Consider the following 16,600-nt stretch of genomic DNA (forward strand, 5'->3'; position numbering starts at 1 on the left):
AATACTTCTCACTGGTGTTAGAAGGTCTAGCTGGTAAAGGTTAGAGATGGGCTTTCGAATAGTCAAATACTCAAAGCTTCTAAATTTATCCTTTAAAAGCAACAGATGCATCCAGTGTAATAGAATGACTGGATTTTTTTATGTCCTCATGCTGTGATTTGTTTCAAGCAAGTGTTACAAAATACCAGATTGCTTGGTGGTCCTAATCTCTGGGCCCTCTGAATATGTCCTCTTTGATTAGTTGTTTTCTCTTTTAGATGCTATCCTAAGTATGGTGAATATTGCTGCTAATATGCTCGGAGCCAAAACTGAAGAGTCATCTGAAGCTGAAGGTATTTTTTTTAAGATGAAAAGCATTCTGGAAAGTTTAAATTCTTTTTATTATTTTGTTTAATTTTTTGTGAGGAGTTGGATGGTCTGTTTAAATTATTTGTTCACCTTTTATGTCATACCTGAGTAGTACCATAGAATTCTTATCCTACTGACTTTGAAACGTGGAACAAAGATGCTGGATTTGCTAAGAAGGGAACAGACACAAAAATAATGCATGTGTTTGTTCGGCTATATTCTGAGATCTTTACTCTCTATGTTACCCAGCTGCAGTTGTAAAGTCTGACTTGCTGGTTCTTCCTTGAAATGTTTTGAGACTATCTATAACATCTCATACATAAATTTTCAATAGCACCTTCATTCAAATACCTTTGAATGATAATAATCTAAAGAAACCCCAAGACTCCCAAAGTCACTGAAAACTAACATGGTCCTTGAGTTTTTACGTTCACATTTTCCTCGTTCCTGCAGCAGGGAACAAAAGTGTGTCTGAAAATGTCACTGCCACCCCTGCAACTTCAACAGCTGCACCAAGACTGCCTGAACCAACTCCTGTTCCCTCACCAGAGTAAGTGGTTGGTGTTGGGTTTTTTTCAATGTGTTCCTAGCAGAGACTTAACATGCACGAGTGTGGAATCTTTGGTAGTAGAATGCTCAGATATGGCACACTCCCTTAAACAAGTAAAAAGGCAAGTATTTGGTGAAATGTGCAGTATGGTAATATACTAACCAGGGAAGTTAATTGCTTTAGTTACTGTTTATAGCTATTTCTGTTACAGTATGCTGTTTTAACACTTGACTGAGTGTCAAAATGCATCACTGACTGTCTCAGTTGTTTGTCTTACTTTGTTTAGAAGAAGTAGGTGTGGTTTGCTCTTGGCTCTTGTGGATTTCTTCGGTAGAAACTGACTTAATATTCTTCCAGGTTTTGCAGGTTGTTTCCTGCAAGGGGGACTAATTAGGAATTAAGTTGTGTTGCTGAAACTTCAGTTAAATTGTATCCAAAAAAAATCTGTTTCAGAAGCTTATATCTTTTGCTAGGCTTTCCTTGATGAAAAAATGTATGCAAAGATATGGAACTAGGTTGGGAGGAGGACTGGTATATAGATATTCTGTGGGGGTGTTTTTCAGTTGATTACAATTGTTTAGAATTGACTTGGCTACTTAGCGCTGAGACTCTAGCTCTTAAATGTGAAGATATGACTCATGCTGTATTTAGTTGTTTTACGGTTTACTAGCCCTCTGATTGTTGAGAGATTGAGGAAGGTCAGTGGGAAGGTTGTGATTCTTTCATTTGCATTTGAAGATTGCAGCAGAAGAGTAAGATGCTTGCTGTGTAAGAACTTAGTGATATTTGAACTGGTGACCTTATTCAGGGGTGAGGGAAGGGACAATACCTGATTGAGAAAGCTTGCTGTTTCAGAAGCAAGGGTTGAAATAATTTGTTTGCAAATCAGGATTGAAAAACGCCAGAGAACGTACTAACTTACAGAATTTCTGACTATATCCAACTGGCCTTTGGTCACTGGAATAAGCTTTGCTAATTTTCTAAAAGATCCTACTTTTGCAGTCTTCCAGAGCAGGCTTGTAAAACTGTTGAAGTAACTTCCCATCTTTAACTCTTCTATTGTAGACTTGTTACTACAGATACTCCACAGATGGATAAAGAGCAATTAAATGTGGATTTGACAAAAGAAAGTCCTATTGTTCAGCTAGTACAAGAATATGAAGAAGATACGAGCCAGTCAACGGTAACCTTGCTGCCCAGTGATGATCAGGAAGAGGAAGCATCGGCATGGTTTGAACTTGAGACAGAAAAGTATTGCTATGATATGGCAACAGCATGTTGTATTTCCACCTTTACAGAATATCTGTTTAAATGGTGTTCAGTTGCAGTAGCCATGCATCGGCAGCGTAGCAAAACTGAAGGTAGACAAGGGCAAGATCACTCTGCTGATGTTCAGCAGCCACAGGCGGTTCTGACCGAATCTATACATACATCAACAGACGAGCCTCTGCCTGAGCAATTAGACAGCAAAGTTGAGAGACCTTCTGGATCTACTTTTGCCGTTGAATTCAGCAATGTGGTCCATGAGGAGATCGGTAATGAGACCACAGAGTCAATTGAACTGGAACCAAGCCATCCTCAAACTGTCTCTCAATCCCTCCTCTTAGAAGTTACTTCTGAAGTTAAGCCATTGCCAACAACAGACATGGCGTTGGAGCCTGCAAAAGAAGATGCAGGCCAGGTAGCACCAAGGGTGACTCCCCAGGTGGATATAGCTGAGATCAGTGCAGAAACAGAAAAGGCTGAGAGCTCTGTTGCAGAAGAAAACCTTGTAGCTTCTGAGACCAGTGTGGCCAGTACCTCTCCTGAGGTAAAGGATATGAGCTCAAGAGAGACAATTGCTACTCCAGTGATTTCAAAGCCTACAGAGATGTCTGTTCTGCAACCTGAATATACAGTGGGTGTGTTAGCTAGTGATTCTGGGGAAGGAAAGGAAAGCACTCCAGAAGTGCAGAAACCGGTTTTGCCTCCTGTTGAGTCTTCTGTATCTGCTGAAACAAAGGAGGATGATCAGGCAACTGAAGAAGCTTTAATGGCGATTCCTGTCTCTGGGGGACCGCAGAGAACAGCTACAGACTTCTATGCTGAATTGCAGAATTCAACAGATCTAGGCTATGCTAACGGAAACCTCGTTCATGGATCTAATCAAAAGGAGTCTGTCTTCATGCGCCTTAATAATCGCATAAAAGCCCTAGAAGTAAATATGTCTCTCAGCAGCCGTTATTTAGAAGAACTTAGTCAGAGGTAAGTCTGAGGGAGACTAGTAAGAGTCTACCATATGTAAACGTGATTTTAGCCAACTATACAAAGGAACATACCCATATGGAAAGTCGTACAGTGGAAACAGAGTATAATGAAAATCACAGCTTTATGGAAAACTGAGAAAAGTACCTAATCCTGGGTAGCTACTAGAGACCTACATGCCTGCGGGTGGCAGGGATTCCCTTTCTGTATTTCAGATACAATCACATTTATTTTGTTTTGAGGACTACTGCTGTCAGTTTTTTAAAAGGATAAAGTGTTTCCAGGATGTAAGCACTAATCCTGTCTATAATCCTTTCAACAAAAGGGCACATCCTCCTGTTGCTGTTTAACTGAATGACACAGCCCTACAACGCCTTCTTTACTGAACTGATTGTTTCCACTTGAAGTACAGTATTATCTGTAATAACTCTTGTTGAAGAAGGGAGCATGGAGAGGGGACCAAGAAGTTTGTGAGGGATGTATAGATATTTGTGTTTATCTGTGGTGTTCCTTAGTCATAGGAGAATCAGGAAATGTCCCCATTTCAGAACTGGTTCCAAGGAAGGGGCTCTTCATTATGTTTACTGTTGTGTTGTATGTCTTGACAGTCAGTGTTTGCAGAGAATTCTCCATAGTAAATTCCAGTATAATTGGCACTAAGCTCCAAGGTGTTGAAATAGATTTGACTTTAACCTGGGAAAAAAACCACAAAACCCCTACACACACATTTGTTTTGTGTGTGAAACTTACAAAGAAATACCACCTGGTGTTTAAACAAAACTTCTTTGGGCAAAGAGAATTTTTCTGCTGGCATAGTTGCATTTTTTTTGAAGACAAGTCTAGTGCCAAGGAGTTTTATGAACTAGCACTTCAGACCTTTACACTCTCTTTTAGGTACCGAAAGCAAATGGAAGAAATGCAGAAGGCTTTCAATAAAACAATAATAAAACTTCAGAACACCTCAAGAATAGCAGAAGAGCAGGTATGTTTTGTTGGAGTACTTAAGTGTTTTCCTAATTAGGAAAGTTTACTTTTAAGAAAGAGTTGCAAGGAAGCACAGAAATTCTTTCAGTTGAAGATTTTTATTAGCTGCATATCTGCCTTTTAAAAGTATCCATTCCATGCTTCCCAGGTGTGTTTTTTTTTTTTTTCTCTGTAATAAAACTGCTAGATATGTTCCCAGTTGTTTTAGAATAAAGTCATTTCCAGCTCTGTTTCCTGATTTTGGTATTTGAAGAAAAAAAAATCAGTTGTCAGCTGGTAATGGCTAAAGCTCTTAAATGTCTTTGTCAATCAAAAAGTTATCCAGGTCATTTCCAACCCTTGTTTCTTGGTTATAGCTGCACTCAAACACTTTTTAATTTGGTTTGGCTTTCATCTCTGATTTAAAGTATAGATAGACAATTGCCCTGATGCTGCTGAAGAGACTAGCCTTTAGAAAGGGAGAGGGGTACAGTAAGGGGTACAGTAATGGCTTATGCCAAATTTGTGTTTGAAAGTGTAGTGCATGTTACAAAACCTTCATTTTTTAAAATGTGGTTTAAGGAAGTGGCAGCTGAAGGAAGTTTTCCCTGCTCTGCCATCCTAGCTTTCTAGAGCAGCTGTGAAATACAGTGCTAACTGCAGTGCTGAATAATCACAAAAGCAAGTGTGCATGTGGCATAGCAGGCTTAATCCCAAACTGTCTGAACATTTCTAAAGTGCAGTCCCAGCCCTGTAGCTTGCTCATCCATCAACATTGAAGAAAATCGCAACTTCCCTGAGAATCATATGCGTGCTCTTCTCTGCTTTTTTTGAATAGTATAAAATGCTGGTCAGTCTGAGGTGTTCCTCTTGGTTAACCTTCCCGATACTCTGCTTAATTTTCTTAGTTTCTCATAGGATTAAGAATCCTGTTAGGACTCTTTCTGGGAAGGAGATAACTGCAAAGGATGTCCTTCTGGCTGGCTTGGGCTCCTGTCATTAAGTGGCTGGCTGCCTGGTCCCAGAACAGAAGCTATGTGTCAGCCCTTAGACATGAGCTCTGCCTGGTCATCTGCATGTGTATTTTGTAATATGACAGTATTCAACTTCCTGATAGTCATTGCATGGAGCTGGCTGCTTGATCTGCCTTTAATGAAGATAGCAGAAGTCACTGTAATGAAATGCACTTGGCATAATGTTACAAAACATTATTTGATAAGTAAAAATGTTGATGTTTTTAAGAATGTGTATGACTAGTGCTGCTTAAGCAGTTTCAAATGTTGCGTGAAAGTTGTGTTGCAAACAATCCTGAATAGGTCATTTGGCTATAAAATACCTGGCTGTGTCAGACAGAACGCTAACTCGGTACATATGATGGTGGGAACCTGACAACTAAATTGCATGGCCATGACTCTTTAATACAGGATCAGCGGCAAACAGAAGCAATCCAGCTGTTACAAGCACAGCTCACCAACATGACACAGCTAGTTTCCAATCTGTCAACAACTGTGGCGGAATTAAAACGTGAGGTAATTATAATTCAGCAATATGGTGTGAGAACTCAAAGGAAATGGATGTATAAGCAGATCTCAATTTGAAGAGGCCTGGAGTCTTTAAATGAAGCTTTTCATTTGGGAAGTTATCTGTAGTGTTGTTTTCAGCCTACTTTAGCAGCTGGCCAAGGGAGGGGAGGAAAGTTTAAGTAGTTGGAGCTGTCTTGTGCACAGCAAGATTGGTAATAATTTCTACTACAGCCCTACTAACCATAAAGATAAGACTTAGAATAACTTAATTTCTCAGCCTTACTGTAGTGCATTGGAATTGATATCCTCCCATGAAATTATTCTTAATGAAATTAGAAGACTAACCACTGATTTTGAAATGGCAATAATGGGATTTGTTGCACATATAGAATGTTTGACGTGTCAGAAGGAATGGTAAAATTCATGCTTCAAGAACTTTTGTGGCACTTGCTGCATTACGTAACCAGTTGTATTGCATGGCATTGCTACACAGCTTCAGTAAAACAGGATGCTTTGCAGTGTCCTGCACTTAATATTAACAGATTCTTGCCATAGGAGGTTTAGGGAGCAAGAGTGTACTGGCCACTGTTAGAACTGGGCTATTACAACACATGAGTATGTGGAGGGTTGCAGTCTTAGCTACTGAATGGGAAGCTCACATGGCTGAGGCACCCTTCTTTCCCCACTGGCTATTGTGATCTTTTGAGATTAGGGAAATCTTGGCAGCAATATTAGGAACATATTCTCTCAAATGCTTACTTTCTCCAGCCTGGGATTTCAAGCAGTACCATAAACGTGACCTTTCTTGTTGTGCGTGTTGCCAAAGAAGTCTCTTGAGCTGTTTCCTAACAGCGAGACTCCTTCTTTGCTGCCTGCCTGGCTAAGCTCCTGTTCAGTTTTAACCAGGATATGACAGTGGTGATCGTCAGGGTATGTTAGATGAGTATCCTGGAATTTGAAGACATGGCTTTCCCTGAACTCAACTCTGGTCACCTGAGTCTATTAATTTGAGACACTTGCTCATTACAAAATGGGAAGTCATGTTCCTTGTCTTTTCTAAAGTCTTTTTATGACTTCTAAGATCTCTTGGTCTAGGTTTTTATAGGAAAACAACTGTACAATTCATTTTTTTTAAACATTGGATTTCAGCTTCCTTGTAATTCTAGTAAGCTTCATCTGTCAATCTTCGGAAATGAACATACTTGAAAAAATCCTTCTGCTAGGTTGTGCTATGGAAGAGTGATCAGAAAGATGAAACCCATAGAATCAAGCGAATATAACACTATTCTGTGAAGTGATGCAGTGTCAGCTGATGAAAAGCATCGCATAAAATTGATGGAAAGCGTATTACTCTCAGATAGGTTTGAATGTTCTTTGCAAAGGGCAGCTGCTTCTTTAAATTATGGTAGTAACATAGTCAGGGAAATCTTGCCCTGTGTTTTCAGCCTTCACTCCTTGAATGCTGCATAGCCAATAGACAACATCAAACCTCTGAAAAAATACCCAAATTTGAACCAAGTGTTCAGTGAAATTGAAGGAAAGTGACTTGAGAATGTGTCAATTGTGTTCTTTTAAAGATTTTAACATTTAAAACATGAGAATAATAGTATCATTAAATCATTCTTTGTCTTTAACAACTATATAAAATTCTTCCAGGTTTCTGATCGGCAGACTTACCTCGTGATTTCTCTGCTGCTCTGTGTCATTCTGGGCTTGGTGCTTTGTGTGCAGCGGTGCAGAAGCACTTCTCAGTTCTGTGAAGATTACCTCTCAAAAATTCCCAAAAGTAATCACTACCCTAGCCCTAAAAGGTAATTTATTTATACTTGAAACTTAATTGTTCTTGCAGCTTTTATTGATATTTCCTAAATCTACTGGGACTGGCACATCTGCTTTAATTCTGAGTTTTCTTTCTGAAACTCAAAATTGGTAGCAAAGAGCCATTACTGCTCTGTAGTAACACTCTACTAGGAGTATTTTGGGGCTGCTACACTTCACGTGCCTTGATAGCTTGTTGCAAATATAGCACCATGTCTGTTTGCCAGGCTTTCTTGGGCACCTCAGTAAATAATTCTGTCCTTCTGCCAAAGATGTTTCTTAGTGAAAAATGCATATGACAGAGTCCTGAGAAAAATGTGTTTAAAAAAGCTTTGTGGATTTTTGTTTCCTAGATGTTTTTCCTCCTATGATGATATGAATTTGAAAAGAAGAACTTCTCTTCCACTGGTCAGATCACAGTCTTTTCAGCTAGCTGGTAAAGAAGGTATTATTCAGATATCCTATGTCTAGTCCCTAGAGCTACTCTATTAGTGCTATACAGTGTGTGTTTTACTGCAAGTGTATGAAAATGGAATTGCAGGTTAATGTCAAAGTACACTGGATTATAGTAGTTCACGTACACATTCTGTAGGACAAGGTGGTTCATCAGCAAGTTACCAGACACTCACAGAACTGTACTAAATTATGCTAAAACCTTAAATGTAGTCTTTGCTATTGTTTATACACTACAGATATTTCCTTGGGGTTAGTAGAAATCCATGCAGGCATTCAGGTCTACAGAGCTATGAAGCTTCCAGAAAGTGGCAGGGTTTTTTTAAAATGCCAGACACGGTAAGTCTGAATGCCCAAACTTCTCAGAAGCCCTGATAGCCTGTCTTTGAAACTTGGCAGGTACTTAGGATCCAAATTTAGCAACTGTAGTAAGAAAGTTTAGACTATTTGTCTTGGCTGGGGTATCTTCGGAAATAACATACTTGAAAAAATCCTTCTGCTAGGTTGTGCTATGGAAGAGTGATCAGAAAGATGAAATCAAGCGAATATAACACTATTCTGTGAAGTGCTGCAGTGTCAGCTGATGAAAAGCATCGCATAAAATTGATGGAAAGCGTATTACTCTCAGATAGGTTTGAATGTTCTTTGCAAAGGGCAGCTGCTTCTTTAAATTATGGTAGTAACATAGTCAGGGAAATCTTGCCCTGTGTTTTCAGCCTTCACTCCTTGAATGCTGCATAGCCAATAGACAACATCAAACCTCTGAAAAAATACCCAAATTTGAACCAAGTGTTCAGTGAAATTGAAGGAAAGTGACTTGAGAATGTGTCAATTGTGTTCTTTTAAAGATTTTAACATTTAAAACATGAGAATAATAGTATCATTAAATCATTCTTTGTCTTTAACAACTATATAAAATTCTTCCAGGTTTCTGATCGGCAGACTTACCTCGTGATTTCTCTGCTGCTCTGTGTCATTCTGGGCTTGGTGCTTTGTGTGCAGCGGTGCAGAAGCACTTCTCAGTTCTGTGAAGATTACCTCTCAAAAATTCCCAAAAGTAATCACTACCCTAGCCCTAAAAGGTAATTTATTTATACTTGAAACTTAATTGTTCTTGCAGCTTTTATTGATATTTCCTAAATCTACTGGGACTGGCACATCTGCTTTAATTCTGAGTTTTCTTTCTGAAACTCAAAATTGGTAGCAAAGAGCCATTACTGCTCTGTAGTAACACTCTACTAGGAGTATTTTGGGGCTGCTACACTTCACGTGCCTTGATAGCTTGTTGCAAATATAGCACCATGTCTGTTTGCCAGGCTTTCTTGGGCACCTCAGTAAATAATTCTGTCCTTCTGCCAAAGATGTTTCTTAGTGAAAAATGCATATGACAGAGTCCTGAGAAAAATGTGTTTAAAAAAGCTTTGTGGATTTTTGTTTCCTAGATGTTTTTCCTCCTATGATGATATGAATTTGAAAAGAAGAACTTCTCTTCCACTGGTCAGATCACAGTCTTTTCAGCTAGCTGGTAAAGAAGGTATTATTCAGATATCCTATGTCTAGTCCCTAGAGCTACTCTATTAGTGCTATACAGTGTGTGTTTTACTGCAAGTGTATGAAAATGGAATTGCAGGTTAATGTCAAAGTACACTGGATTATAGTAGTTCACGTACACATTCTGTAGGACAAGGTGGTTCATCAGCAAGTTACCAGACACTCACAGAACTGTACTAAATTATGCTAAAACCTTAAATGTAGTCTTTGCTATTGTTTATACACTACAGATATTTCCTTGGGGTTAGTAGAAATCCATGCAGGCATTCAGGTCTACAGAGCTATGAAGCTTCCAGAAAGTGGCAGGGTTTTTTTAAAATGCCAGACACGGTAAGTCTGAATGCCCAAACTTCTCAGAAGCCCTGATAGCCTGTCTTTGAAACTTGGCAGGTACTTAGGATCCAAATTTAGCAACTGTAGTAAGAAAGTTTAGACTATTTGTCTTGGCTGGGGTATGAGGACTGATCTGGTCTTTTCAGTATTCATGTTACACTTGGGACAACTGACTTTTGATTTCTTAGGTCTTCATCATCATCATGCAAAACCAGAAGTGTTGCAGATAATAGTAACTACCAAGTATGCAGCTAACACTGCTTTTCTGGGTGCAACAAACTTGTTTCATGGGTTTTAGTACTGTGAATAAAACTGCATGAAAACTCGTGAGTTGAATTGGGAACATGTTGCAATGGAGACTAGCTAAGGTGTAAATTATTTTATTTTTCAAAACCTGCTTTTTCCAAATTCTCCCCTGCTTTGGCTTGGAAGAATGATTTACAAAATGCTGATGGAGGAGTGCCAGACTGGTTTCATGTCAGTCGGAACATCTGAGTCCTTGATAGGTACACGTGCTTCTGGTATCTGTCCTGCTGTGGGCAGGCTGCACCTTAAACACTATTAAGTTTGGTTTTGTAGAAGCTAACATTTGCTGCCCATTGTTCCTTTTCCCCAAAGGCACAGATGTTCTCTGCACCTCTCCTATGGCCTAATCTATCAAGAGGTCAAGTGTTTTCGAGTGTATGTCACTGACAGCTGCCTTGACAGCATAGGGGAATTCCTCCATGTGTTGTACCTCCATTAACTTGTAACAGGGGCAAAAATGCATGTGATAAGTGGAATATTCTGTCGTGCTGTTATTTATTTAAACTGTGTCGCTCTAGAGCTGGCAGTGTCAGGACTGCTAAATTTATGTTCTCTCTTACAGTGGATCCAGAGGACCTGTACATTGTAGAACCCCTGAAGTTTTCCCCAGAGAAGAAGGTACAGTGGCTGTGGAGGGGGCTGGCTGAGCTGGGCGTGTTTCTGCCGGCAGGTGGTGCATGTCTCAGCTGCTCTGCCCTGAGCGGGTTCCTAGTCTTGGTGTTTACGCTCTGCTTGCCTTCTAGAACCTAACTGTTTCTGTTTTTACTTGTGGTTTCAGAAAAAGCGTTGTAAATACAAAAGTGAAAAAATAGAGACTATTAAGCCAACAACAGAGCCTCTGCATCCAATAGCCAACGGGGAAATTAAAGGAAGGAAGCCGTTTACGAACCAGAGGGACTTCTCTAACATTGGGGAAGTTTATCACTCTTCATATAAGGGCCCTCCATCCGAAGGAAGCTCAGAAACGTCATCGCAATCTGAGGAGTCCTATTTTTGTGGCATTTCAGCATGTACGAGTCTGTGCAATGGACAGACCCAAAAGACAAAAACTGAGAAGAGGGCTATAAAACGAAGACGGTCTAAAGTTTCAGACCAAGGGAAGCTCATAAAAACTCTAATACAGACTAAGTCGGGGTCAATGCCAAGCCTGCATGACATAATCAAAGGAAACAAAGATATAACAGTGGGAACACTTGGTGTCACGACAGTTTCTGGACACATATAAAACTAGCTGAACTTCTCAAACAGGAGAGTGTTTGTTCGTTTGAGAACAGTCTGTGGTATTCTGTGGGAGGATAGTGGGAGACGAAGAGCTCAACTAATTGGAAAGTATTCAGAAATTTGGTTTCTGCCTTTTTAAATAGATGGGATTGTGTCAATCTTGGCTATAAGCTGCAGCTTTACAAGGCTGATAATTTCCTATGAGAACAGCTTGGGGGGGAGGGAGGGCAGGGTTCATTTTATAAAGGTTTTTTTTCACAGTTCCTGGGGCAGAGATTTTTTGAAACCCAGTTTGTTGGGTGGAATAGGGATAAAAGCCTAATCCTCTTCCTTTAGCTTTGTTCCTATTTCTTGCACCTTCCCATATTTATGTGCCTTTTGTCTATTTATAATGCCACTGGAAGAGGGGAGATACAATTGTTTGTCATTTGATTTATTTTGTAATTTCTCTAGCTTTTTTTGAAGATGCAACACTACAGTGCTGTAAAGGGACATGTGTTGGCCTTCAGCTGGACTCAGTAATATGGACTGGATACTGTAAAAATACTAATAGATGGACTTGCCTGACTAGATTCTGGTTTTGCAAACTCAGTTGAGGAAAATACCTCACTAGAGATGGTCATAATGTCTGTTTTCCACCTTCCGTTACAAATCAGAGCTGTAGTCTGAGGTACTAAAGGAAGGACAGTTGCTCTTCAGGATTTCTTGCGTACCATGGGATCTTGGGCTGACGAATGCATCTGTTACCTAAATTGCCTGCTGTACTTCCCTGAAGGAAGTAAATGGGAATGCTCACTGCTTCTGTGCTTGAGAGTTCAGGAAAAAGCTCAGCTCAGCTGGGAAATGCCAGGGTGAGCTGGTGCAGCTGTGTTGAGTTTGCAAAGCCTTGAAGTCTGATGGGTCAGGTTGGTTCAAAGTGGATATTTCCATAACGTTTGCTTTTGTATTGGCTAACAAATGTGCAGTGTTTGTATGGTTGGTATTTTCATATCCAAGTGGTTTTTTTATTTTGACTGTGATTGTATATTTGGATACTATAGGATGTGTGATTGCTAAAATGTTGAGTGTGTATCTGAGCGAGTGGAACAAAAGGGTATTCCTTTTGGCAGGCGTTACAGGTTCACGTTGTGAAAATAAGTTAACTTATTGAGCACTTTTAGTGGTACCCTTTTTAACAGATCTAATGCCTTTCCTGGTTATTGTATGTAATGTGACTTATTTAAAGCCTTTGGTTTTTTTGCTGCTTTCTTGTTAGTTTATGAATACTTTAAGGTGATGTACTTTTGGAGTTGATCTGCACAATTAGCCAGTCAGAGCACATGAACCAGACATGTTGAAGGCAAATTCAGAAGGGTTTCAGACCTGGATGAGAAAAAGAAATACCACCTGAGTGCAGCATACAGTGTTGTGGAACAAGAGTATGTAACTACAGAGCTGTAGTGCCATTAGAAACTGTGAATTTCCAAATAAATCTGAACACTTTGTCTTTACTCTACTGACATTTTTCCTTTGAAAATGGAACTTGTGGCTTAATTTCTTCTCTGAGAAGGACTAGACTTTAAATTTCAGTGCAGGACTGGGGTCCTTTGGGCCATAATAAGGGGTTTGCAAACTAATGCCAGCCTAGATCTGTTTAAAAAAGAGAAGGGGAGGAGGGGAGCTGAAGGCTGACTGGTGTTTTGTCTGGAAGTTCAGGAATCCTGGCTATGGGAAACCGCTAGAAAAGTTTCCTGTGGGTATCAGTTCACATCGTGACCTTTTGGGGGATCCTTAGAAGCCACAGCTTTCTGTGAGAATGACTGCTTGAGATTCCCTCTTGGTACTCAGAGCTGAGGTTTGTGAATGATATAAAAGGCCATTAAAAGAAAACATTAGACAGTAATGTATAATTTCAAACCAAAGTTTTCAGCTTGAATTTTGCCCCTTAACTGTTCCCCTCCTCCTAACTTATTTCTAGCAAGCGTAGCAGCTCTGCATGCGGCCGAATTCACTGGCTGTCCAGCATCTCCTCTTGTCAGATGAGACCTCCTCGGTACTAATTTCTCACTTGACTGACTCAAGACTCTCTGCTTCATCATAGGGAGCCCTACGATTTAAAAAACAATTGAATGTGGGGTTTGCTGGGGGTGGGGTGTGTTTTTTGGCACGTGGTTTTTTTGTGGTGCGGGTTTTTCTACTTACTGGACTTACTCTTGATACATCACTTGTAGGAAGCGTGCTTTCCTTTACTGCCCTGCCTGTTCTCGTCAATACGCATCAGCTGAAGCTGGACATGACTGAATTCTTGAAACAGCCCATTGTCACTCTCTGGCTATAAACCACAGACTCACAGAATATGCCTGTAGGTGTAAAATGAGGCCAGATGAGTCGTGATGCAATATGCAGGTGAGAAATGTGTCTCCAACAGGGGGGTTTATTTTTCCTTGGTTTTATCTGGCCTGTAAGTGTTGGATGAAAGCAGATTTGGTTGCGAAACTGAAATTAAGCCAAAGATGGTGGTAGCCATGCGCATTTATCAACTCTACAGCGTGAACATATAGCTGTGGGGCAAGGAGGGGTTCCATGGGTGGCCGGAAACTTTCTTCGTCCTCTTCTGTTTTGCTGTAATGGAAAAACTTCTAATTTGTCCTGCGTACATTTGCTTCCTGGGCTGGATTACCCCACAGCACTGGTGAGCTTGGAGATCCCTTGGAAATGATGGTCGAGGAACTAGCAGCACTCCAGGAGCTTGTGTGAATTCAGCTGGTGTGATGGGGAGCAAAGGCTTCGCCCCCAGTGCAGACTCTTCCAGTGGCTTAAGTATCTGGCTAACAGAAACTTGGGTCCGATGGTGAAAAATATCAGCCTAGTGCTGGGTCAGCAGAGATGGCTGTTAGCAGCAATGACTCCTGGGAATGAAGGACGTCTATCGGAGCTGCTGCTGGTGTGCGTCAGCCAAGGAGTAGCTTTCATATTCTCATGTGTACACTGCCTAACCATTTCAACGATGTCTAGGTCTAAACTTCCTGATCAAAGTGGAGGTTGTGCTCCAGCTGCTGAGGCAGGCAGCATCCGAAGGAACCTGCTGAGCTGGTTGTGCTACTGCAGACTCCAGCGGGTTTGTTCTGCCAGTAGGCTGGAGATTGAAGCACAGCTTGGGCCTGCTGCTCCCTTGCTGTTTTTAATTCTTTGTAACCACTTTTTTTTTTTTTAAAAAAAAGGCTTTTAATGTCAAGTTCTTATTGTTTAATGTTATCCTTTCATGTGGGCTCTTGAGTCATTTTTTACTTCCAGTTTTATTAATGTCACACTGACTCTAGCTTTCAAAACTTGATTCTTTATGCTGGTGAGATCAAGTCTCTCTTTAATTGGTCATAATCTTTATATAGACATCATAGTTTCTAACGAAGACCGCTTACAAAACTTGCCAAATCCCTGTGGCGTTGTGGATACTTAGAGGGAAGGCCTAGTCCATCTTGTGATACTGCATAATAAGGTTGGACGGCTGCCAGCGTCAAATACCAGGGAATTGGCATGTGTAGGCAGTCACATCCTTGCAGTCCTTGGGCAGGTCTTGAGCCCAAGGTCAAAAAAATGCCTAAGCAACACGAATGTTTCCATGGGAGGATGGATGGTCACAAACACGACTTGCATAAGCGAATTACTAGCCATGTTTGCCAAAATAAGGTATTCAGGTTACATACATTCAGCATCAGAGTGGAAATACAATACTTTTAAAATATGCAAACTCTACCAGCTGTGTGGTGTTGGTACATTGAGAAATAAAGTCTAAGGTGTCTGTGTGGCTTCTGCTTTTGCCACCGCGCGGCACGAGATGAAACAAGGTGGAACAGCTTAGCATGCTTCACTTCATTAGGTGCAAACATGTTCCGCTTCATCTGGAACAAAGTGTAGAGCCCTGACCACAGAGCGGGGTGGGTAGGCTACCAGGCGGTGTGTGTCTCATCTCCTGGAAACCCTGAGTGTCAAACAGCAGCAGGTACTGATGAAGAAATTACTGGGGCTTGTAACCGCTTGAGAAGGATGAGTGTTCCCACAGCTTGTTTGGATAAAACGTGATTGCTTAGGAAATGATAGTGAAACTCATGAATCTTTCTTATGCATCCCTTCTCTAACTTAAGAACAGTAGTTTTCAAAGAAGCTGCCAAGGAGCTTTCTGCTGCTTTACTGCTGTCTCATGTTGGACGCGTGGCCTGGGACCTGCAACTGGCTTTGCCTGTGCCGCTTTTCGTTAGCGACACTAATTAAGTTACAGATTAGAGATACGGCTTTTGGTAGGGAACAGAGATGAAGTTAACTCTGTACCTGGTGGACCTAGAAATGGAAAAGAAATTTATTTGCTATCTTGAGGTTGGTTTTTTTCCCATTAGATGTGGCAGCTAAAGCTGCTGGGCTTGTTACGATCTCGCAGCAAACAGGAATCCTTGTCTCTGATTTTTTTGTTTGTTTGTTTGTTTTTTGTTTTTACCCAGAAAAATAACTCGGAGCAGCTAATGAGTATCTTCTACTACTCGTAGTTTGACACTGTTACTGCTGAAATGCCAAGGCTGTGTACGTTGCCCGTGAAACCACCTGTAGATCAAAGTTTAAATCCCAGGGAAGTCAGCTGAAGGTCCCTTGCAGTTTGGGGAAGTTGGCTGCCGTGGGTCACTGGTGTCAGGGCGCTTGTGTGAGGAGATGGCCACATCTGGTGTTGGGCTCTCCATTTGCCAAACGAATGCCGGAGGGCCTGAACTCACTCAGTGATGCAGAGCTGAGGTGTGATCCTGGTGGAGCTCAGTAAGGATCTCAATGTAGATAGAACTTTTTTTTTTTTTAATGGGCTGAGAACGGCTGCTCCCAGGAAGGAACAAAAATACTGACTAGGCCACACAGGCCAGCAGAGCCAGCTGGTGTTTTCCAAGGCCGGGGCTGGCTTTGTGCTGGCAGCCAGGGGCAGGGTGTAGATCCTGCTGCAGGGCTGGTGAGTGCAGTTCTTGACCGTCACAGGGGAGGATGGGAAATGAACATCTGCATGTTCACTGTGGTCTTCCTCGCAACCTCTAAGCAGCCACAACAGCTTATTTCGTAAATGAGCTGGTTTGTGTTGTTATTAAATTACCTGCTTCTCGCTTTCTCGGATATTCAAGCAATAGATCCCATTACCTCATAACCCCCATACCTCATTTCCATGCTCTTACTGCAGACACGAAAGAAAGAAAACCTTACTCTGTTGCTTTCGATTCTTTTTCTCAGCTGCCTTGTCTCCTTCCCCACTTGGATCCTCTCCGCCTCAGATCAGAGCCCTGTA

The 16,600-nt window shown here is 41.1% G+C and overlaps 1 protein-coding gene across 1 annotated transcript in view; it reads left to right on the forward strand.

Moving 5' to 3' along the window:
• The window catches only part of SUCO (SUN domain containing ossification factor), a 31,581-nt gene extending 20,036 nt beyond the window's left edge, over window positions 1-11,545 (forward strand). Inside the window, exons 16-24 of the mRNA XM_035900754.1 lie at window positions 258-332; window positions 802-898; window positions 1,964-3,142; window positions 4,037-4,124; window positions 5,530-5,634; window positions 7,285-7,439; window positions 7,800-7,891; window positions 10,652-10,707; window positions 10,868-11,545. Of these exons, the coding sequence (XP_035756647.1) occupies window positions 258-332; window positions 802-898; window positions 1,964-3,142; window positions 4,037-4,124; window positions 5,530-5,634; window positions 7,285-7,439; window positions 7,800-7,891; window positions 10,652-10,707; window positions 10,868-11,314 (2,294 nt within the window). The 3' untranslated portion in view covers window positions 11,315-11,545. The remainder of the gene's footprint in view (window positions 1-257; window positions 333-801; window positions 899-1,963; window positions 3,143-4,036; window positions 4,125-5,529; window positions 5,635-7,284; window positions 7,440-7,799; window positions 7,892-10,651; window positions 10,708-10,867) is intronic.
• Window positions 11,546-16,600: the final 5,055 nt, after the last annotated feature.

Source organism: Egretta garzetta, unplaced genomic scaffold, assembly GCF_000687185.1.
Source record: "Egretta garzetta isolate BGI_Z169 unplaced genomic scaffold, ASM68718v1 scaffold598, whole genome shotgun sequence".
Taxonomy (NCBI): Eukaryota; Metazoa; Chordata; class Aves; order Pelecaniformes; family Ardeidae; genus Egretta; species Egretta garzetta.